This window comes from Pan paniscus, chromosome 6, assembly GCF_029289425.2.
Source record: "Pan paniscus chromosome 6, NHGRI_mPanPan1-v2.0_pri, whole genome shotgun sequence".
NCBI classification, from domain to species: domain Eukaryota; kingdom Metazoa; phylum Chordata; class Mammalia; order Primates; family Hominidae; genus Pan; species Pan paniscus.
In genome coordinates, this window is record NC_073255.2 from 118,753,534 (window position 1) to 118,776,972 (window position 23,439).

The 23,439-nt window shown below is 55.6% G+C and overlaps 1 protein-coding gene across 13 annotated transcripts; it reads left to right on the forward strand.

Annotated features, from left to right (window-relative positions):
• Nucleotides 1-2,656: 2,656 nt before the first annotated feature.
• SLC12A9 (solute carrier family 12 member 9) lies at nt 2,657-23,416 on the forward strand. 13 transcript variants are annotated; one of them, XM_055115247.3, is made up of 23 exons: nt 2,676-2,802; nt 4,120-4,342; nt 4,584-4,718; nt 5,657-5,788; nt 6,817-7,125; nt 8,785-8,892; nt 9,001-9,112; nt 9,832-9,989; nt 10,097-10,179; nt 11,086-11,210; nt 11,340-11,532; nt 11,685-11,859; nt 12,631-12,777; nt 15,686-16,218; nt 17,330-17,572; nt 17,877-17,954; nt 18,074-18,199; nt 18,461-18,832; nt 20,336-20,429; nt 20,540-20,709; nt 21,511-21,689; nt 22,584-22,704; nt 23,134-23,416. In XM_055115247.3, the coding sequence occupies exons 2-23, from the start codon at nt 4,162-4,164 to the stop codon at nt 23,263-23,265; spliced, it is 3,906 nt and encodes a 1,301-aa protein (XP_054971222.1). In that variant the 5' UTR covers nt 2,676-2,802; nt 4,120-4,161; the 3' UTR covers nt 23,266-23,416. The 13 variants fall into 13 exon arrangements, 12 of the variants coding, with proteins under 12 accessions (XP_063462135.1, XP_063462142.1, XP_063462140.1 ...); XM_063606064.1 differs by lacking the exon at nt 17,877-17,954; XR_008626018.3 differs by lacking the exons at nt 20,336-20,429; nt 20,540-20,709; nt 21,511-21,689; nt 22,584-22,704; nt 23,134-23,416 and having other exon boundaries at nt 17,827-17,954; nt 18,461-18,598.
• Nucleotides 23,417-23,439: the final 23 nt, after the last annotated feature.

A 23,439-nucleotide genomic window follows, 5' to 3' on the forward strand; every position in this document is an offset into this window, starting at 1 on the left:
TTTTTGTATTTTTAGTAGAGACAGGGTTTCCCCATTTTGGCCAGGCTGGTCTTGAACTCCTGACCTTAAGTGATCTGCCTGCCTTGGCCTCCCAAAGTGCTGGGATTACAGGCGTGAGCCACAATGCCCAGCCTCCTTCTTTTCCCTCCCTCCCTTCTTTCCTTCCCTCCCTCCCTCCCTTCTTTCCTTCCTTCATTCCTTCCTTCCTTTTCTTTCTTTCTTTTTTTTTAATTGAGATAAGGTCTTGCTCTATCACCCAGATGGGTGTGCAGCCATAGGATCATAGCTCACCGCAGCCTCCATCCTCCCACCTCAGCCTCCTGAGTAGCTGGGACTACAGGTGTGCGCCACCATGCCCAGCTGATTTAAAAAAAAAATTAGAGACAGTGTCTTCTGTGTTGCCCAGGCTGGTCTCGAACTCCTGGCCTCAAATGACCCTTCTGCCTCAGCCTCCCAAAGTACTGGGATTACAGGTGCAAGCTACTACACCTTGCCACAGTCTTTTTTGTTGTTTGAGACAGGATCTCACTCTGTCACCCAGGCTGGAGTGCACTGGCACTATCATAGCTCACTCAACCTCCTTGGCTCACGGGATCTTCCAGTTTCAGCCTCCTGAGTAGCTGAGACAACAGGCGTGCACCACCATGCCTGGTTAGTTTTCTTTTCTTCTTCTTCTTCTTTTTTTTTTTTGAGATGGAGTTTTGCTCTTGTTGCCCAGGCTGGAGTGTAATGGCGAGATCTCAGCTCACCACAACCTCCGCCTCCCGTGTTCAAGCGATTCTCCTGCCTCAGCCTCCCAAGTAGCTGGGATTACAGGTGCGTGCCACCACGCCCAACTAATTTTTGTATTTTTAGTAGAGATGGGGTATCACCATGTTGGCCAGGATGGTCACAATCTCCTGACCTCGTGATCCACCCACCTCGGCCTCCCAAAGTGCTGGGATTACAGGCGTGAGCCACCGTACCTGGCCCAATTTTTAAAAAAAATTTTGTAGAGATGAGGTCCCACTTTATTGCCCAGGCTGGTCTGGAGCTCTTGGGCCCAAGTGATCCTCCTGCCTCAGCCTTCCAAAGTCCTGAGATTACAGGCGTGACCCACTGCACCCAGCTCCTTGCCACCTTCTTGGTGCCAATCAAAATAGTCCTGAATAAAGTCTGACTTACTGTTTTAACAAGAGTCAGATTTTTTTCTTTAATAAGCGCAGTAGAAGAGGTGAACTGAAGAGGAGGGGCTGCAGTCATTGATGAAGACAAGGTCCAAGGCAAAACCACAGACTAACAGGGTAAGGTGGAGGTTGAGATTTATGGAAGCAGAGTTCAGTGACGGACAGGCCAGGGTATGCCAGGGGAGTGCTTATAACTAACTGACCCTGAAAAAGTTTTTTTTTTTTTTGAGACAGAGTCTCGTTCTGTCGCCCTGGCTGGAGTGCAGTGGTGCGATCTCAGCTCACTGCAACCTCTGCCTCCCAGGTTCAAGCGATCCTCCTGCCTCAGCCTCCTAAGTAGCTGGGACTGCAGGCACACGCTTGAGTTCAGGAGTTCCAGAGAGGCCTGGGCAACATGGCGAAACCCGGCCTCTACAAAATATTTAAAAATTAGCCAGGCATGGTGGTGTGTGCCTGTGTAGTTCCAGGCACTGCGGAGGCTGAGGCAGGAGTATGCTTGAGCCGGAAAGGCAGAGGTTGTAGTGACACGAGATCGCGCCACTGCACTCCAGCCTGCGTAATAGTTCCTGGATCAAAAAAAAAAAAAAAAAAAAAAAAAAAAGGAAATGTATCTGAAACTTTCCAAGCTTCAATTTCCTAATCTGAAAAATTGAAATAGCGGTACCTACCTCACAGAGTGGCTAATTTAATGCAGTGCTATTTGCAAGGGATAATTTATCAAACCTTTAGGCGTTGTTCTAAAGTGCCCATTAAATGCTCACTGAACTCACAGCCTTAGGAGGGAGGTTCGAGTTTATGCCCATTTTACATATGAGGACGCGTTGGCAGGCGGTACTGCTGTTCATGGGATCTGTAAAGAGTGAAGAAGGAGTCTCAGCTCTCAGTAGAGTTCATAGGCTCTAGGATTTCTGCTGGAGGTGAGAACACTGCAGGGAGGCAAGAAAGCGGGCATCAGAAGGTGCAAAGCGACCCTGGGCCCAGATCGGCGGCCAATGGCTCCCTCCGGTGGCGGAAGCGAAGAGCGCAGCTGGATCGGGCGCGAAGGGAGGATCCCCGCAGCGGGTGAGGGGCGAGGCTGGGACCCGGTGGAGGTTCTAGGGTTTTGAGAGGTTGGAGGACTAGAACTCCAGAAATCCCTGAACGAAGTGGGCCGGATTTCCCGTGACGCACCTGGCCCAGGTGTTGCAGCCCCGCCCACCTCCCTGCCGCTTTCCGCCATCCTCACACGCCCCCTTTAGTGGGGTGGCTGCTCACCGCATCTCGGAGCTCGGACTGGGGTCCGGCCCCTGCGGCGACGATTGTTTGCACCTAAGTGAAGGAGGCTCCGAGACCCGCGGCCCACGTCCTGCCGGAGACGCTTGTCTGCAGGGCTGCATTGCATCCCCGGGCGCACGTGGAGCTGGAGCAGCGCAGGCTGGGGAAGAGCAGAGAGGGTCGGGCTTCTCCGGGCGCGCCCATGGGGCGGGGCCGAGGACGGGGACCAATAGCGCGCGCGTGCTGGTGGGGGTGGGGACAGGCTCCAGGCCTGGCATCCCGGTAGCCGCAGCTGTCTTTTCCGGCCCCCGTGTACTCTCCGCCCGAGGCGGAGCCCCCTGGCTCGCGGGGATCGCCCCCGAGCGCTGCGTCCTGCGGGTGGGTGAGTGAGCGCCCCGCGGCCCCCGAGCTGTGGGGTGCACCTGGCCGGGGAGAAGGACATCTTGGCTCCCTTGCACCCCAACGGGCGCAAAGGGGCAGAAGCCCGGATTGGGGGAGGAGGAGGACCCGGGGACCTTGTGTCGCTCGGTGGGAGCCGGTCTGTGTTTCTGTTTCGCTAGGGTGTGTTTGGGTTGGTAGAGTTTGTGGGGAGGGGTGCCTCGTGTGGATGGGAGGAATCGGGGAGGCTAAGGCGAGGAAGAGGGGGTTTGAGATGGGTTGAGGGAGAGGATTGACGGAGGGTGGGGTTTTGAAAGAGTTGGAAGTTTCTTGTTGCCTGTGGGTGCGGTGATTGCATTGGGGGGCTTGGTAGGGGCAGCTCAGGACACCGAAGGAGAGGATGGGGAAGGCTCTCCTGCCCGTAACTTACTTCCCTTTTGGGAGATTTGCTTCCTCTTGCATTGCTAGTTAAGGAAGGAGAGGCTGGAGAAGCCTGTGCCGTCAGAGAACCTTTGCCCCTTTCCAGAACCGGTGCCATCCCTAGTCTCAGGAACATAAGGGAAGGGGTGGCCCCCAGGAGCCGGGAGGGGCCTTGAAACCCCTGCTGACAGGTTTGGGGTACCACTTTTTTGTGGGGCAGTGGCTGGTACCATTTGCAGCCCACAGACTTTTTTGAGTTGCCGGTAAGCAGGGTGTGGGTGCGTTCCTGTTTCCTTGCGGTTGTCTCTCTTTTTTTTTTTAATTGACACAGGGTCTCGCTCTGTCACCCAGGCTGGAGTGCAGTGGCATGATCTCGGTTCGCTGCAGCCCTACGCCTCCAGGACTCAAGCGATTCTCGTGTCTCAGCCTCCCAAGTAGCTGTGATTACAGGCATGCACCTTCACGCTTGGCTAATTTTTTTTTTTTTCTTGTGAGACGGAGTCTCACTCTGTCACCCAGGCTGGAGTGCAGTGGTGTGATGTCGGCTCACTGCAACCTCTGCCTCCTGGGTTCAAGGGATTCTCCTGCCTCAGCCTCCCAAGTAACTGGGACTACAGGCATGAGCCACCATGCCCAGCTAATTTTTGTATTTTTAGTAGAGATGGGGTTTCACCATGTTGACCAGGGTGGTCTCGAACTCCTGACCTCAGGTGATCCGCCTGCCTCGTCCTCCCAAAGTGCTGGGATTACAGGCATGAACCACCGAGCCTGGCCAATTTTTGTATTTTTAGTAGAGAGCAGCTCTGTCTTTTGGGGAGGCTTCAGGGTGTTTGATTAGTGGTCTTTGGGGGTGGGCGAGCTCTGTGGGGGTGCTTTTGATGCAACATAATCTCCTTTGCAGGTCACCTAACCCATTTGTGGCTTCCTCTACCTGTGCTCAGCCATGGCCAGCGAGAGCTCACCTCTGCTGGCCTACCGGCTCCTGGGGGAGGAGGGGGCTGCCCTCCCTGCCAATGGGGCCGGGGGTCCTGGAGGGGCGTCTGCCCGGAAGCTGTCCACCTTCCTGGGTGTGGTGGTGCCCACTGTCCTGTCCATGTTCAGCATAGTTGTTTTTCTGAGGATTGGTGAGTGGGTCCTGGGACGGGTGTGGACTGACTGTAGTATGGGAGGACATGATGGGGAGGGGTGGAGATGGGACTGGGATAAGATTAGGAAGGGGACCCAAGAGAAGCGGTTGGCTGAAGGGTTTGGGGAGGGGCTCTCTGTGGGCTTGCATTTAGCTCCACCCTGGAGCTCTGCAGAACCAGGGGGTGGGGGATATGGGGTGTGAGTCCCCTGTGACCTGATTTGCTGCTCCTGCCTCAGGGTTCGTGGTGGGTCATGCTGGGCTACTGCAGGCCCTGGCCATGCTGCTGGTTGCCTACTTCATCCTGGCACTTACCGTCCTCTCTGTCTGTGCCATCGCCACCAATGGAGCCGTGCAGGGGGGCGGAGCCTACTGTATCCTCCAACATCGATGGACTGGGGTCTGGCCTGTTCTGCCTGCTAGGGAGGGTGTGGAAGGGGCCATTACCTTTGTTGGCTCAGGGGCAAGACAAGTGTTTTTTTCATTCTTAAAATTTTTTTAGGCTGGGTGCGGTGGCTCACGTCTGTAATCCCAGCACTTTGGGAGGCTGAGGTGGGCGGATCACTTGAGGCCAGGAGTTCAAGACCAGCCTGGCCAACATAGTGAAACCCCGACTCCACTAAAATTACAAAAATTAGCTGGGCATGATGGCACCTGCCTGTGATTCCAGCTACTCGGGAGGCTGAGGCACGAGAATCGCTTGAACCTGGGAGGTGGAGGTTGCAGCGTGCCAAGATCGCATCACTGCACTCCAACCTGGGCAACAGAGCAAGACTCTGACTCCCAGGCTGCAGTGCAGTGGCGCAATCATAGCTCACTGTGATCTCGACTTCCTGGGCTCAAGTGATCCTCCTATCTCAGCCTCCTGAGTAGCCAGCACTATAGGCATGTACCACCACCCCTGTTTAATTTTTAAATATTTTGTAGAGATGGAATCTTGCTATGTTTCCCAGGGTGGTCTTGAATTCCTGGCCTCAAGTGATCCTCCTGCCTCAGCCTCCCAAAATGCTAGGATTACAGGCGTCAGCCACTGTGCCTGGCCTGGCAGGGCAAGTTTTAATAAATGTGCAGCAGGCAGGCTGGTATAGTGAAGGAGATCAACATTGCCCTGCACGTTGATACCAATTTCTAGTCCAACAATCTCATCTGTTAGGCAGTGATTGTTTTACAGATGCAGAAACTGGCACTCAGAGGATATGAGCCACATGGCTGGGGCCTGGCTGCACTTGGCTTCAGTGCTTGGAGCTATGGCAACTTCCTCACGTCCATTTCAGTCTTTTCCCTTAATGCTCACCCCTGCTTCCACTTTCAGTCATGATCAGCCGCACACTGGGGCCCGAGGTCGGGGGCAGCATTGGGCTCATGTTCTACCTGGCTAACGTCTGTGGCTGTGCCGTCTCCCTCCTGGGGCTGGTGGAGTCTGTGCTTGATGTCTTCGGGGCCGGTCTGTGCTCTGTCCGATCTGGGCAGTGCTGCGGGTTTACAGGGTCTGGGAGTGTGGGATCATGAGGGAGAAGGTCCTCTCCAGGAGAGGGGCAGACTGAGCCATTACCTTGGCTTTCTGGAGCTTCTGCTGTGTGGCCAGCATCGTGCAGGAGATGTGGACATCCCTGAGATTGTCCTTGCCTGCAGGGAGCTAACCATCTAATCGGAGAGACCAGGCTAAGATTCTTAAAACTGACAGAGACCACCAGGGAGAGCTAAGATGCTAGGATGGAGCTAAGAGGGAAGTGGGGAAGGTGGTCTCTCTGATAGCAGGTGGGCAGAGGAGGGCTTGTCTTGCTTTGGGTCACGGTTGGGGCTGGGTCCCTTCTTATTTATTTATTTATTTTGAGATGGAGTCTTGCTTTGTTGCCCCGGCTAGAGTACAGTGGTGCGATCTCCGCTCACCGCAACCTTTGCCTCCCGGGTTCAAGCAATTCTCCTGCCTCAGCCTCTTGAGTAGCTGGGATTACAGGCACTCACCACCACGCCTGGCTAATGTTTGTATTTTTAGTAGAGACGGGGTTTCACCATGTTGGCCAGGCTGGTCTTGAACTCCTGACCTCAAGTGATCCACCTGCCTCAGCTTCCCAAAGTGTTGGGATTACAGTTGTGAGCCCTGGCGCCCTGCCCCTTCTTTTTTTTTTTTTTTCTTGAGACAAGGTCTCACTCTGTCACCAAGGCTGGAGTGCAGTGGTACCATCTCGGCTCAATGCAACTTCTGCCTCCCGGGCTCATGCGATTCTCCCACCTCAGCCTCCCAGTAGCTGGACTACAGGCATGCCTCCCCACACCTGGCTAATTTTGCAGTTTTTGTGGAGCTGGGGTTTCACAATGTTGCCCAGGTTAGTTTTAAACTCCTGGACTCAAGCGATCCTCCCACCTCGGCCTCCCAAAGTGCTGGAATTATAGATGTGAGCCGCCCACCATGCCCAGCTGGTGGGGTGCCTTAGGATCGGGCCTTCTAACTCTGTCCCTACCTCTCTCCAGATGCCACAGGGCCCAGTGGGCTCCGGGTCCTGCCCCAGGGCTACGGCTGGAACCTGCTGTATGGCTCCCTGCTGCTGGGCCTTGTGGGTGGGGTCTGCACCCTGGGAGCCGGCCTCTATGCCCGGGCCTCATTCCTCACATTCCTGCTGGTCTCTGGCTCCCTGGCCTCCGTGCTCATCAGTTTTGTGGCTGTGGGGCCGAGGGACATCCGCTTGACTCCTAGGCCTGGCCCCAATGGCTCCTCCCTGCCGCCCCGGTTTGGCCACTTCACCGGCTTCAACAGCAGTACCCTGAAGGACAACTTGGGCGGTGAGCTGGGCACTGCCTTGGCAGGGATCTCGGGGTGAGGGGTGGGCAGACGTCGGGCCGGGCCCGTAGAACCTCTGGATGAGCACAGGTGTCAGAGGGAATGGAGGGCAGGAGGTCTGGACTGCAGAGCAGTGCAATTTAATTCAAGCCTGTCTAGCGTGTGCTTGGCCAGCGGGGCAGGAGGAAGCCCACAAAACAGTCCCTGCTTTAGAGGAACTTGTGTTCTAGCTGAGGAGAGACGTGCATTCAGGAATCAGTTAAATAGCACAGAAAGGCCCAGCATGACTTAAACAGATCAGGATCTCCCAGGAGTGGAGAGAAGGGAGGCCTGACTATGGGCTGGGGAGGGCAGGAGCCGGGGAGCTGGAGGTGGCCTGAGATAGACAGGTGGGGGATTCAGCCAGGAGCTGGGAGCAGAGAGGGAAGGTATCTCAGGAAAATGCTTGAGACCAGGTGCGGTGGCTCACGCCTATAATCCCAGCATTCTGGGAGGCCGAGGCAGGAGGATCACCTGAGGTCAGGAGTTTGAGACCAGTCTGGCCAACATGGTGAAACCCTCTCCCTGTCTCTACTAAAAACACGAAAATTAGCTGGGCACGCTGGCTTGCACCTGTAGTGCCAGACACTCGGGAAGCTGAGGGAGAACTGATTGAACCTGGGAGGAGGAGCCGAGATTGTGCCATTCAGTGAGCCGAGATTGCACCATTGCACTCCAGCCTGGGCGACAGTGAGGTTCCCTCTCCAAAAAAAAAAAAAAAAAAAAAAAAACCCATAAAATAAAAATACAAAAATTAGCCAGGGGTGGTGGTGCGCACCTGTAGTCCCAGCTACTCAGGAGGCTGAGGCCTGAGAATCTCTTGAACCCGGGAGGCAGAGGCTGCAGTGAGCTAAGATCGCCACCACTGCCCTCCAGCCTGGGCTTCAGAACGAGACTCCGTCTCAAAAAAATAAATAGGCTGGGTGCGGTGGCTCCCGCCTGTAATCCCAGGACTTTCGGAGGTCGAGGTGGGTGGATCACCTGAGTCCAGGAGTTCGAGATCAGCCTGGCCAACATGGTGAAACCCCATCTCTACTAAAAATACAAAAATTAGCCAGGCGTGGTGGCGGGCACCTGTAATCCCAGCTACCTGAGAGGCTGAGACAGGGGAATTGCTTGAACCTGGGAGGCAGAGGTTGCAGTGAGCCGAGATCGCACCACTGCACTCTGGCCTGGGTGACACAGCGAGACTCCATCTCAAAATAAATAAATAAATAAAATTAAAAAGTTAGATGGGCATGGTGGTGCACACCTGTAGTCCCAGCTACTTGGCAGACTGAGGCAGGAGGATCGCTCTAGCCCAGGAGGTAGAGGTTGCAGTGAGCTACGATGGTGCCACTGCACTCCAGCCTGGATGACAGAGCCAGACCCTGTCTCTAAAAAATAAATAAATAAATAAAAGAGCGTGGATTAGGGTCTGGAGGGAGGAATATCGGAGCATTGGGGGGACGTGGCAATGTGTCTGGCTGACCCAGGGCCAGTGCAGGAACAGGCTGGGGTCTTAGTGAGGGCAGTGCAGGGGAGGCAAGAGGACCGTGGGAATGTGTGGAGAGGGTGGCTAAGAGGCCTGGATCCCTGAGAGGGATGCTGATGCACTCTCCTCCCTGGGAGGATCCTCCTAGCTGGCTATGCTGAGGACTACACCACGGGAGCCGTGATGAATTTTGCCAGCGTCTTTGCTGTCCTCTTTAACGGCTGTACAGGCATCATGGCTGGGGCCAACATGTCAGGTGAGAGTCCCTGCCTGCTGCCTCCTGGCGGTTTGGGGCTGCCACCGTGAGGGACCCAGGGGGATGGCTGGAGGGCTGACCTCACTCCCTCTGCTCCCCCCTCTCCAGGGGAGCTGAAGGACCCCAGCCGGGCGATCCCTCTGGGCACGATCGTCGCCGTCGCCTACACCTTCTTCGTCTATGTCCTGCTTTTCTTTCTCTCCAGCTTCACTTGTGACAGGTGTCTGGGGAGGGATGGGGGTGGAGTGTCGAACAAGATTGGTGCACCTGGGTCACCAAGGGGAAACACAGGCTGGGGGGCTGGGAAGCAGAAACCCAGCTTGTTGGGGTGGAGGGTGGCTACCAGCAATTGACAACCTATAGCCAGCAGCTGCCATGGACCCAGTACTGTTGCAGGCACTTAGCTTGGGAGTGAGGGTGGGTAGTGGTTTTCTACCCAGTTTGCATTTCCACAAATATTTGGCCTCTTGTGCATATACCATTAGGTATGACAGCCGGGTGCGGTGGCTCACACTTGTAATCCCAGCACTTTGGGAGGCTGAGGCAGGAGGATCGCTGGAGCCCAGGAGTTCCAGACCAGCCTGGGCAACAGAGCAAGAGCCTCCCCCCAAATACAAAAATTAGCCAGGTGTGATGGCAAATGCTTGTAGTCTTGGCTACTTGGGAGGCTGAGGTGGGAGGATTGCTTGAGTCCAAGAGGTCGAGGCTGCAGTGAGCTATGATTACAGCACTGCACTTTAGCCTGGGGGTTGGAGTGAGACCTTGTCTCTTAAAAGAAAGGAATGACCACTGAGTGATTAAATCCAAGGCTGCCCAATGAATACCAGGTATATCCCTTTAGCACATTTGATATCTGAGTCTGATCCTTAAGATCGGGGCTGGAGATTTTCTTACCCCGTGACGCATGATCATCCGTGTCCTCCTTTTCCTCCTTCCTAGGACCCTGCTGCAGGAAGACTATGGGTTCTTCCGCGCCATCAGCCTGTGGCCCCCACTGGTGTTGATCGGAATCTATGCCACAGCGCTCTCAGCGTCCATGAGCTCGCTCATTGGTGCCTCCCGCATCCTCCATGCCCTGGCCCGGGATGACCTCTTTGGTGGGTTCTCTGCCTCCTTGCTGGCTTGGAGCACGCCCTCCCTTGTCTGTCTCTCCGTCCCCGCTGAGCCCTGGCTGATGTGTCTGCTGTGGATTCTGTTTTTCTAGGCGTGATCTTGGCACCGGCCAAGGTTGTGTCCCGAGGGGGAAACCCCTGGGCGGCTGTACTTTATTCTTGGGGCCTGGTGCAGGTGAGCCTTCTTCTTCAAGGGGCCCTTTCCCTCACCCCACCAGCTGGCAGGATGGGGGTGCAGTTAGATGCAGGCTGGGAGACAAATGCAAAGACAAATGCGTATGCACTTGGGGGTGCACTGGCACTCTGCAGGGTTCACTGGCACTTTGTGGGGTTCACCAGCACCTTGCTGGTTGCCCCAGTGCTTTGCAGGGTTCATTGGCACCCTGGGAGGTTCACTGGCACTTTTTGGGGTACACGGGCATTGTGCAGGGTTCACTGACACTTTTTGGGGTATACTAGTATTTTTTCAGTATTCACTGGCACTTTGTGGGGTGCCCCAGCACTTTGAGGGATTCACTGGCACTCTGTGGGATGTACCAACACTTTGTGGGGGTTCACTGATACTTTGGAGGTTTGGTGGCACTCTGTGGGAGTGCATTGGCCCTTTCTGGGGTTCATTGACACTGAGGGTGCACTTGCACTTTACAGGGCTCACGGGCACTTTTCAGGGTTCATTGACACTTTGGGGTGCACTGGCACTCTCTGGGGTTCATTGACACTTTGGGGGTGTGCTGGCACTTTGCATGGTTCACTGGTACTTTCCAGGGTTCACTGACACTTTGGGGGTACACTGGCACTTTCTGGGATTCACTGACACTGGAGATACACTGGCACTTTTGGGGTTTAATAGCATTTTAGGGGCTCATTGACACTTTGGGGGTGCACTGGCACTTTTGGGGTTTAATAGCATTTTTGGGGTTCATTGACACTTTGGGGTGCACTGGCACTTTGCAGGGTTCACTGGCACTTTCTGGGGCTAATTGACACTTTGGGGGTACACTGGCATTCTTTGGTGTTCACTGGCATTTTGGGGGTGCACTGGCACTTTGGAACAACGGCACGCCTCTTGGCCCTTGCCCAGCTGGTGCTCCTGGCTGGGAAGCTGAACACACTGGCCGCTGTGGTCACTGTCTTCTACCTGGTGGCCTATGCTGCCGTGGACCTGTCCTGCCTGAGCCTGGAGTGGGCCTCGGCCCCCAACTTCCGGTGAGAGACTCAGATCTGTGTCCCCAGAGAGAAGAAGGGAGGACTCGGGCTCAGGCGTGGGGCTGGGGACTGCAGCCTTGCGTGCGGCCCGCCCTGAGTTTCTGTCCCTCCTCCCCTCCATGCCCGCAGCCCCACCTTCAGCCTGTTCTCCTGGCACACCTGCCTGCTGGGGGTGGCCTCCTGCCTGCTCATGATGTTCCTCATTAGTCCCGGCGCGGCTGGTGGCTCCCTGCTCCTCATGGGTCTGCTGGCTGCCCTGCTCACCGCGCGAGGAGGCCCCAGTAGCTGGGGCTATGTCAGCCAGGCCTTGCTTTTCCACCAGGTATGGGGAGCTGGTGGGGCGGTGGGGTAATGGGAGGTGGTCAAAGAACCCCCTCTCTCTTTGGCTGGAGTTGGTGCTCCCGTCCAGCAGGCGCTGAACGGGGCTGTGCATTTGATCCTGCCACTTCCCCACCGCCTCACCCCTATACCCAGGTGCGTAAGTATCTGCTCCGGCTGGACGTCCGGAAGGATCACGTGAAGTTCTGGCGGCCCCAGCTGCTGCTCCTGGTGGGGAACCCCCGGGGCGCCCTGCCTCTGCTGCGGTTGGCCAACCAGCTTAAGAAGGGGGGGCTGTACGTGCTGGGCCACGTCACTCTGGGAGACCTCGGTGAGCTGCCCTCCCACTCACTCACTCACTCCCATCCTTCTCTCCCCCTACCTTTTTTTTTTTTTTGAGATGGAGCTTCGTTCTGTTGCCCAGGCTGGAGTGCAGTGGGACGATCTTGGCTCACTGCAACCTCCACCTCCCAGGTTCAAGTAATTCTCCTGCCTTAGCCTCCTGAGCTGGGATTACAGGCACACACCATCATGCCTGGCTAGTTTTTGTATTTTTAGTAGAGAAGGGGTTTCACCATGTTGGCCAAGCTAGTCTCGAACTCCTGACCTTAAGTGCTCCGCCCATCTCGGCCTCCCAAAGTGCTGGAATTGTAGGTGTGAGCCACCATGGCCAGAACCCCTCCCCCGCTTTTTTTTGAGACAAGGTCTTGCTCTGTCACCCAGGCTGGAGAGCAGTGGTGCCATCATAGTTCACTGCAGCCTCAACCTCTTGGGCTCAAGTAATCCTCCTGCCTTGGTCTCCTGAGTAGCTGGGACTACAGGTGTGTGCCACCAGGCCTGGCTCATTTGTAGAGATGAGGTCTCTTTATGTTTCCCAGGCTGTCTGGAACTCCTGGCTCAAGCAGCCCTCCCACCTTGGCTTCCCAAAGGGCAGGGATTACAGGCATGAGCCCCAACACCAGCCCCTCTGCCCCTTTTATCTCCTTTCCCATGACCCCTCCAAGTAGCCATAGCCCTGCCCAGGCCCGTCTGTGATTTGGACTCTAGGAGACATTGAGTTTGGACAACACTGGCTACCTTCCTTTCCTTATCTTCTCTGTAGACTCCCTGCCCTCGGACCCTGTACAGCCGCAGTATGGGGCATGGCTCAGCCTGGTGGACCGTGCCCAGGTGAAGGCTTTTGTGGATCTAACCCTCTCACCCTCCGTGCGCCAGGGGGCTCAGCATCTGCTGCGAATCTCCGGCCTCGGTGAGCTGCTTCTCCCTGGATGCCCTCGGCCTTCCTCTGTGGCCACTTCAAATCTCCGCTCCCCTCCCCTAGAGAGTCAGCCACAGATTGCAAACTGCAAAAGGACCTTATAGTCGAGAGGAGATAAGACAGTGCTCAAAGATAATAGCCTCAGACAGTGTGTGATAAGGTCTAATAGGAGATGCTAGGGACTAGTGATGGGGTGGGCGATGTTGTGGTTTTTTTTTCCTTCTTCTTTTTTTTTTTTTTTTTTTTTTGAGACGGAGTCTCACTCTGTCTTGCCCAGGCTGGAGTACAGTGGCACGATCTTGGCTTACTGCCTCCTCCACCTCCCAGGTTCAAGTGATTCTCCTGTCTTAGCCTCCCAAATATCTGGGACTATAGGCATGTGCTACCATGCCTGGCTAATTTTTGTATTTTTAGTAGAGATGGGGGTTTCACCATGTTGCCCAGGCCAGTGTCGAGCTCCTGACCTCAGGTGATCTACCCGCCTCGGCCTCCCAAAGTGCTGGGATTACAGGGATGTACCACTGTGCCCAGCCTTTCCTTCTTTTTTTTTCTGATCCAAAAATTGGGGCATAGGCACTGAAGAGTGTATTTTTGGAGACAATGGAGCATTATTTGAATCTCTAGCTGCCTCATCAAATCAGATGGTTTTTAACCACCAGTGTTCAGAGGAAGGCAGGCCAGCCACTATACACTGATGTGGCCAGCAAAGGTTTTGCGGAGAGATGGTAATTCATCCAGACTTTGAAAGAGGTTGGGATGTAGGAGATGTAACATGTCTCCCCTGCCCCCACCACCCAAAGCCACAAAGGATGCTGGAGGCTGTGTGGGGCGGACGTTTGTGGATGGAGCGGTAAATTCTCAGCTTTTAGCGCTGAGGCCACCAGGGTTATCTATGCTCAGTCACTGCCTTCTCCCTTAATCCTGGACCAGTGCCCGTCACCAAAGTGCATGCTTCCTTCTCTATTCAGAGTCTGGCTAAAGTTCAACAGTGTTGGACATTGCCCAGTTCAGTGTAAATCAGAACCCTGGGAAATACTCAGGAGGGGGCATGACTAGTTTATTTTGCAAGATCAGCTGGAATTCACACCTGCGGAGATGTTTTGGGGTGTCGTCAAGCATCATTGACCCACAGAACATCTGAGAGCCTGGTCTTCACTTTTTGTGCAGAGACCACAATGCTTATGAAATATGAAATTTTTCCTGTGGAAGATACCAGGTCGGTGCAAAAGCAATTGCGGTTTTTGCCTTTTTTTTTTTTTTTTTGGACAGGGTCTCACTCTGTTGCCCAGGCTGGAGTGCAGTGGCACAATGTCAGCTCACTGCAACCTCTGCCTCCCGGGTTCAAGTATTCTCCCATCTCAGCCTTCCAAGTAGCTGGGACTACAGATATATGCCAGCATTGTCCGGCTAATTTTTGTATATTTTTGGTAGAGACGGGGTTTCACCATATTGCCCAGGCTGATCTCGAACTTCCAACCTCAGGTGATCCGCCTGCCTCAGCCTCCCAAAGTGCTGGGATGCCATTTTAATGGGGGAAAAAAAGAACCGCAATTACTTTTGCACCAACCTATTACAATAAAAGGAAAAGTAGTTCCTTTAAATGGTGGATTCTCCTGTCATAGAAAATTTGATTTATGGCTTGAGCAGTGTTTGTTTCATGAGAAAGGGTCTTGGAAGAGGTCTCTGCGTCTCCCTGTAAACTCAGCCTGGTTCAAGGGAGCAATTATCCGATTCCACAAGGGTTGTTCAAAAATTAAGAACCAAGAGCTTGTCAGCAGGGACTTGGAGCATTGTGGTTGCCACGTGCCCAGCTCGGTGGCTCAGAGTGTGGCCTCTCACGCTGGATGGAGGCGGATTGCGTTGGCCTACCTGCCCCAGTACCTACCAGATGTGAGCCTGTGGGCAAGTGACTTAATCCCTTGGTGCTTTGGGCTCCTTATCAGTAAAAAGAGGAGACTAAATATTACCTACCTCATAGCATTACTTCGAGTTTCAAATAAGTTAAAATATAAAGTGCTTTCTACAGGACATAGCCCCTGGTAAGCGGATACCATGCAATGAACCACCATGATTAGGGTTTTGGTAAAACCTACTAGGGTTAGGGTTTACTGCAGTAAACATACTGGGTAGCCCTGTTTCTTTTTTTCTTTTTTTTTGAGATGGATTCTCGCTCTGTTGCCCAGGCTGGAGTGCAGTGGTGTGATCTTGGCTTACTACAACCACCACCTTCCGGGTTCAGGCAATTCTCATGTCTCAGCCTCCTGAGTAGCTGGGATTATAGATGCCCACCACAATGCCCGGCTAATTTTTGTATTTTTAGTAGAGATAGCATTTCACCGTAATGGCCAGGCTGGTCTCAAACTCCTGACCTCAGGTGATCAACGTGCCTCAGCTTCCCAAGATGCTGCGATTACAGGTGTGAGCCACGGTGCCCTGCCTGGTCCATTTTTTCATCTTCCCATTGCAGAGTCTGGGACGCTATTACCCTGGGGATTCAGGTCATGAGCTTGGCTGATCAGGGTGTCTGGTTTGCACAACAGAGTCAAACTCGCATCCCCTGCCGTGAAACAGATGCCCCGCTAGAAGCCGGGAGTGGACAGCGTCCTCCTCTCCATAGAATTGGAGTGCTCATTAGTGGCAAGAATCCTAAGGCGAACTTTGCCTGTTTAAGTGGAGGAGATTAGTCAATGAGATAATAAAATAAATGCATGTGAAAGTGTTTAGGAAAAATGAAAAGTCTTTATGCAAATATGCAGAACGTTGCCGTAAGAGCCCGTACACAGTGGGAATGTCATACCTATGGCTGACGCACCTTGCTGTCAGTGTGTGGGAGCGTGGTGTAAACTTAGCCTGTGAGCCTGACTCCTGTCTGTTCCTGCCTTCCCCGCTCTGCCCCCAGGTGGCATGAAGCCCAACACGTTGGTCCTGGGTTTCTACGATGACGCTCCACCGCAGGACCATTTCCTGACGGACCCGGCTTTCTCTGAGCCTGCAGACAGCACCAGGGAGGGCAGTTCCCCAGCTCTGAGCACCCTGTTCCCTCCTCCCCGGGCTCCTGGGAGCCCCCGGGCCCTCAGTCCCCAGGACTACGTGGCCACGGTGGCCGATGCCCTCAAGATGAACAAGAATGTGGTGCTGGCCCGGGCCAGCGGGGCCTTGCCCCCTGAGCGGCTGAGCCGGGGGTCTGGGGGCACCTCTCAGCTGCACCACGTGGACGTGTGGCCCCTCAACCTGCTGCGGCCCCGGGGTGGGCCCGGCTATGTGGATGTCTGCGGCCTCTTCCTGCTGCAGATGGCAACCATCTTGGGCATGGTGCCCGCTTGGCATAGCGCCCGGCTCCGGATCTTCCTGTGCCTGGGGCCTCGGGAGGCGCCTGGGGCGGCCGAGGGGCGGCTGCGGGCACTGCTGAGCCAACTGAGGATCCGGGCTGAGGTGCAGGAGGTGGTGTGGGGCGAGGGGGCTGGGGCTGGGGAACCCGAGGCGGAGGAGGAAGGGGACTTTGTGAACAGTGGGCGGGGAGACGCAGAGGCAGAGGCCCTGGCACGCAGCGCCAACGCCCTGGTTCGGGCCCAGCAGGGGCGCGGCACAGGAGGAGGGCCGGGTGGGCCGGAGGGTGGGGATGCTGAGGGCCCCATCACAGCCCTCACCTTCCTGTACTTGCCTCGGCCGCCAGCCGATCCCGCCCGATACCCCCGCTACCTGGCGCTACTGGAGACTCTAACCCGAGACCTGGGCCCCACGCTGCTGGTTCATGGGGTCACTCCAGTCACCTGCACTGATCTGTGATGCCCCTGCCTCCAGGGCTAGGTAGAGAGGGCCCAGGCAGGCGGCCTATCCTGATCCTTGGAGGAGGAGGAAGAGGAGGCCACTGTGGCCCGTGGCCCTGCCCTTGGGACGTGGAGCCCAGGGGAGGTTTGAAGGGGATCCTGGGCTTGGGCATCACGCCCACCTCCTTTGGCAGAGGGACCCCAGCACACTAACTCTGGGTGGCTGTCCCCACCGTGCAGGGGAGGGAGTCCTCAGCCTCCCTTCACTGGTGCCTTGATGCTAGGGGCCAGGCCTCCTCTGTGACTCTGGGCTACCTCAGTTTCCCCATTTTGGCCAGACTCACCGGCCCACTGGGGTGGTGATGTTTTCGTTCTGTTTTATTTTTCTAACTCTGCTGACCATGAATAAAAGACCAAAACACTACAGGCTGGCTGAGCAGTGCTGGTGGGTAGCTGAGAGGGAGGGGGTGGGAATAGAGAGCTCTGCAGAGGGGTGGAGATCGGAGCCTTCAGCCTCCCGCCGCGAGGCTGCCACGTGCAGGGCTGGGGTGCGGGGCCCGGACGCATCCGTGGACTTGGAGGCTGGCTCGGGCCCGCACCTCCCATCCCCAGCTGCCCGCAACCCCCAGTGACTCGGGATCCCCCGGAGAGCCCTCCCCTCTCGGCAGGAGGGGGCCGACTCAGGGAGAAATGGCAGTTTAGGGCCTAGGGGGCCACGTGACCCTCCCCCAGGAATGTGGTGACGTCATCGGAGGCGTGGTCGTCCCCAAAATTAGGGAGGAAGAGGAAAAAAAAAACCAGAAAAAGTTTTCTTTTCTGGAGTCCCAAACGAGGTGCGGGACGGAAGAGGGGGTGAAGGCCAGAGGCTCGGGGCTTCAAGACCGCTGTCTGGAGTCCCCCGTTCCAGGCCATGTCGGGGCCCACCTGGCTGCCCCCGAAGCAGCCGGAGCCCGCCAGAGCCCCTCAGGGGAGGGCGATCCCCCGCGGCACCCCGGGGCCACCACCGGCCCACGGAGCAGGTAAGGCAGCCCTTGTGAGACAGAAGAGCCACCCAGCTGTGGCGCTCACCTCTGTCCTACGGCTCCAGCCTCCCGCCCTGGCTGCTTCCTCCTGCCCCTTCCCCAAGCCGAGGCGGGGGGAACAGCCGCCTGCGCTCTCTTGGGACCCTAGATTTGGGGGAGGAGGTAACGAGGGGCGGAGAGGGTGGCTCCTCAAATATACACCCCTCCTGTCCTCCGCCACCCCACCTTTGATTTCTCTTCCCTCAACCCAGCACTCCAGCCCCACCCCAGGGTCAATTTTTGCCCCCTTCCATCTGAGCAGTGTTACCAGGCCCCAGGGGGACCAGAGGATCGGGGGCCGGCCTGGGTGGGGTCCCATGGAGTACTCCAGCACACGCAGGTGAGACCCGGGATCGTGGGGTGGGACGTGCGGGATCCCCTAGAACCGAGTCTGAGGGACCCAGGACAGGAGAAGGCCTATGGTGATTTGCATTCTTCCTGCCCTGGCTCCATCCTCAGGGGCTCCCTGCAGACAGGGGGGGCCTTCGCCCTGGAAGCCTGGACGCCGAGATAGACTTGCTGAGCAGCACGCTGGCCGAGCTGAATGGGGGTCGGAGTCATGCGTCACGGCGACCAGACCGACAGGTGACTCTGCCCCTCCTCCCCGTCAGCACCCTGCCCCCTTCTCTGGACTCTCAGACCCAGCCTGATCAATCCCCCATGTGTGTAATGTGCACCCCAGCATGGAGGAAGCATGGCTGCAAGTACCAACATGTCAGCCACTTGAGGACGGGACCTTGTCAAATGCAAAAAGCCTGTGCTTCCCCACACCCAGGGTCATTTCCACAAATGTGGGTCCTGGAGTGGGGTCCTTGCTTACGACTTCTGGCCTGCGTTTCTCCTCAGGCATATGAGCCCCCGCCACCTCCTGCCTACCGCACGGGCTCCCTGAAGCCAAATCCAGCCTCGCCGCTCCCAGCGTCTCCCTATGGGGGCCCCACTCCAGCCTCTTACGCTACCGCCACCACCCCGGCTGGCCCGGCCTTCCCCGTGCAAGTGAAGGTGGCACAGCCAGTGAGCGGCTGTGGCCCACCCAGGCGGGGAGCCTCTCAGGCCTCTGGGCCCCTCCCGGGCCCCCACTTTCCTCTCCCAGGCCGAGGTGAAATCTGGGGGCCTGGCTATAGGAGCCAGAGAGAGCCAGGGCCAGGGGCCAAAGAGGAAGCTGCTGGGGTCTCTGGCCCTGCAGGAAGAGGAAGAGGAGGCGAGCACGGGCCCCAGGTGAGCCCTGGGGAACTGGGATTTCAGGCCCTACAGACAATGGGACACCGACTGGGTGGGGTGGCTGGTGGTGTTTTAGGGGGCTTTTTTGTTTTTTGAGACAGAGTTTTGCTCTTGTTTGCCCAGGCTGGGGTGCAGTGGTGCCATCTTGGCTCACTGCAACCTCTGCCTCCCGGGTTCAAGTGATTCTCCTGCCTCAGCCTCCTGAATAACTGGATTACAGGCACACGCTGCCACGCTTGGTTAATTTTTGTATTTTTAGTACAGACGGGGTTTCACTAAAACCCCAGTTTGTTGGCCAGGCTGGTCTCGAACTCCCGACCTCAGGTGATCCGCCTGCCTCAGCCTCCCAAAGTGCTGGGATTGCAGGCCTGAGCCACCGCGCCTGGCCAAGGGGCTGGTTTTGGAGCAGAGTCAGAGGTCTGGGACGTGGAATAGGTAAGGGCAGGGCGGTGCGGGGGAGCAGGATAGAACTGCCCATTGGGGCTGAGAGCGGTGGTTCATGCCTGTAATCCCAGCACTTTGGGAGGCTGAGGCGGGTGGATCACCTGAGGTCGTGAGTTCGAGACCACACTGACCAACATGGAGAAACCTCGTCTCTACTAAAAATACAAAATTAGCCAGGCATGGTGGCGCGTGCCTGTAATCCCAGCTACTCGGGAGGTTGAGGCAGGAGAATCACTTGAACCTGGGAGGTGGAGGTTGCGGTGAGCCGAGATCGCGCCACTGCTCTCCAACCTGGGCAACAAGAGCAAAACTCAGTCTCAAAAAAAAAAAAAAAAAAAAAAGAACTGCCTACGGGCCCCTGGGCTGAGATGTTCTCAGATGAGCTTTCTAGCTGGAACTGCCTGGCCACCTTCAGAGACATTATAGCAGTCCCCAATCTTTTTGGCACCAGGGACCAGTTTTGGGGAAAACAATTTTTCCATGGACTGGGGAGGGGGATGGGAGGGGGTGGGAGGGGGATGGTTTCAGGATGATTCAAGCACATTACATTCATTGTGCACTTTATTTCTGTTATAATAATAATAGAATATATAGTATATATAATTGTTTCGGTATATATTACAATGTATATTACAATGTACTATATACCAAAACAATTATACAATTCACCATCATGTAGGATCAGTGGGAGCCCTGAGCTTGTTTTCCTGCAACTAGACAGTCCCATCTGGGGGTGATGGGAGACAGTGACAGATCATCAGGCATTAGATTCTCATAAGGAGCTTGCAACCTACATCCTTCGAACACACAGTTCACAATAGGGTTCATGCTCCTATGAGAATCTAACGCCGCTGCTGATCTGACAGGAGGTGGAGCTCAGGCGGTAATGCAAGTGATGGGGAGCGGCTGTAAATACAGATGAAGCTTTGCTTGCCCATTGCTCAGCTCCTGCTGTGTGGCCCAGTTCCTAACAGGCCATGGCCTGGCGGCTGAGGGCCCTGGTATTACAGCATCAGGAGCTAGAGTAGGACCGAGCCCCTGATTCCCACCTTCCAGGTGCCCCTGAGCCAGCCTCCAGAGGATGAGCTGGATAGGCTGACGAAGAAGCTGGTTCACGACATGAACCACCCGCCCAGCGGGGAGTACTTTGGTGAGCTGAGGCTGTGGGGTGGGTGGGACGTGGGAAGGGAGGCTGGGAGACAGAGGGGACAGTGGCTTCCTGGGTCTGTGAAGACTGATGCTGTTTCTCCCTGTCCTCAGGCCAGTGTGGTGGCTGCGGAGAAGATGTGGTTGGGGATGGGGCTGGGGTTGTGGCCCTTGATCGCGTCTTTCACGTGGGCTGCTTTGTGTGTTCTACATGCCGGGCCCAGCTTCGCGGCCAGCATTTCTACGCTGTGGAGAGGAGGGCATATTGCGAGGGCTGCTACGTGGTGAGTGGCTGGGGCTGGGAGGAGGGAGTCAGCGGCTGGATGCAGGGGGCTTCCATCCAAGGTGGGAACTAGAGTGTCCAAGCCCAAAGGAGGAACGGTGCTAAAAGCCAGGCGACTGAAAGTGATGTACAAACAGGGCGGAATTCTGCAAGTATCAAGCAAGTAGCTTAACACTGGTGGCTGAAGGGAAGGACGCAGCTCTTACAAGTGTGGAGCATCTTACAGTTAAAGAGAATGTGTTAGATTCCCATGACACCCCTGTGAGGCAGGTATTACTACTGATTCCTGGTTTTTTTTTTTTTTTTTTTTTTTGAGACAGTCCCGCTCTGTTGCGCAGACTGGAGTGCAGTGGGGTGATCTCTGCTCACTGCAACCTCAGCCTGCCCTGGTTCAAGCGATTCTCATGCCTCAGGCTCCCGAGCAGTTGGGATTACAGGTGCCCACCACCACACCCAGCTAATTTTTGTACTTTTAGTAGAGACAGGGTTTCGCCATGTTGGCCAGGCTGTTTTGAAACTCCTGGCCTCAAGGAGTCCGCCCACTCTGGCCTCCCGAAGTGCTGGCATTACAGGCGTGAGCCACTGCACCCAGCCTGATTCCTGTTTTTCTCATAGTGTTTAAATACCGTGTATAGTGCTGGGACCTGAACTCAGATCTGCTCAAATCTGCCTTTCACCGAATCACATGCAGGAGGCTGCATGCAGGAGGCTGCAGAAATTAGATGGCTGGGTTGCTGGGGTTCCTGTTGAGCTGCCATGACTCCCGCCCGCTCCCAGATCTTCCTGCCTTCCTTCCCAACAGGCCACCCTGGAGAAATGTGCCACGTGCTCCCAGCCCATCCTGGACCGGATCCTGCGGGCTATGGGGAAGGCCTACCACCCTGGCTGCTTCACCTGCGTGGTGTGTCACCGCGGCCTCGACGGCATCCCCTTCACAGTGGATGCTACGAGCCAGATCCACTGCATTGAGGACTTTCACAGGTCAGGCCCGGCCTCCACCTTGTCTCACAATGTCTGACCTTTCCTGTTTCTCTCATCTCTTCATGCCCCAGGACTGTCTCTTCCTGTTTCCAACCCTGGCCCTCCTTCGTTCTTTGTTACTGTTATTTTTTAGAGACAGAGTTTCACTCTGTTGCCCAGGCAGGAGTACAATGGCATGATCATAGCTCACTGCAGCCTCCAACTCCTGGGCTCAAGTGATCCTCCTACCTCAGCCTCCTGAGTAGCTGGGACTACAGGTGCACACGCCACCATGCCTGGCTAGTTTTCTTCGTTTTTTTTTTTTTTTTTTTTGAGATGAAGTCTCACTCTGTCACCCAGGCTGGAGTGCAGTGGCACGATCTCAGCTCACTGCAACCTCCACTACCTGGGTTCAAGTGATTTGCCTGCCCCAACCTCCCCAGTAGCTGGGATTACGGGCGCATGCCACCACGCCTGGCTAGTTTTTTTTTTTTTTTGTATTTTTAGTAGAGACAGGCTTGCATCATGTTGGCCAAGCTGGTCTCAAACTCCTGAGCTCAAGCGATCCACCTGCCTCGGCCGCCCAAAGTGCAGGGATAGCAGGCGTAAGCCACTGCACCCATCTTCTTCTTTGTATTTTAATAAAGACAGCGTCTTGCTGTGTTGCCTAGGCTGGTCTTGAACGCCTGGCCTCAAGTGATCCTCCTGCCTTGGCCTCCCACAGTCGGGGGATTGCAGGCTAGAGCCACTGCACCTAGCCTCTCTCATTCTCTTTGACATCATCCCTTCCCCAAGACCTAAGGCCATACCTCTGGCCTCTCTGATTCCCTCCTGTGCCCCACCTTCTCTGGGTTCCATTGTTGGTGCCCTGCAACCCCAAGGCTTGATGGCCTTCTTGGTTCTCTTCCCCTGCAGGAAGTTTGCCCCAAGATGCTCAGTGTGCGGTGGGGCCATAATGCCTGAGCCAGGTCAGGAGGAGACTGTGAGAATTGTTGCTCTGGATCGAAGTTTTCACATTGGCTGTTACAAGTGCGAGGTCAGGGGCCCCCAGCACGTGCAAGGGGCTGGCAGTGTCTAGGGTGCTGGGTAGAGCATGAGAGAGGGGGAACACAGAGGTCTGGGGTTGATGGAAACCTGTTGCTTCTTTCTTTTTTTTTTTTTTGAGACGGAGTCTCGCTCTGTTGCCCAGGCTGGAGTGCAGTGGCACAATCTTGGCTCACTGCAACCTCCACCTCCCGGGTTCAAGTGATTCTCCTGCCTCAGCCTCCTGAGTAGCTGGGATTACAGGTGCTGGCCACCATGCCTGGCTAATTTTTGTATTTTTAGTAGAGACAGGGTTTCACCATATTGGCCAGGCTGGTCTTGAACTCCTGACCTTGTGATCCTCCTGCCTCGGCTTCTCAAAGTGCTGGGATTACAGGCGTGAGCCATCGTGCCCGGCCAATTGTTGCTTCTTTTTCAACAGGAGTGTGGGCTGCTGCTCTCCTCTGAGGGCGAGTGTCAGGGCTGCTACCCGCTGGATGGGCACATCTTGTGCAAGGCCTGCAGCGCCTGGCGCATCCAGGAGCTCTCAGCCACCGTCACCACTGACTGCTGAGTCTTCCTAGAAGTACCTGCTGGGTTCTCAGTTCCAGTTCCCATCCTTTGATTGATCACTCTCCCTGACATCCACCTGTATGACTTCGTCACCAAATGCTGTCTCCTCTTTCTCCAATCAAGAAATAATAATCCCTCGAGTTTACAAAACACTTCCAAGTCTGTTGTCTCATCT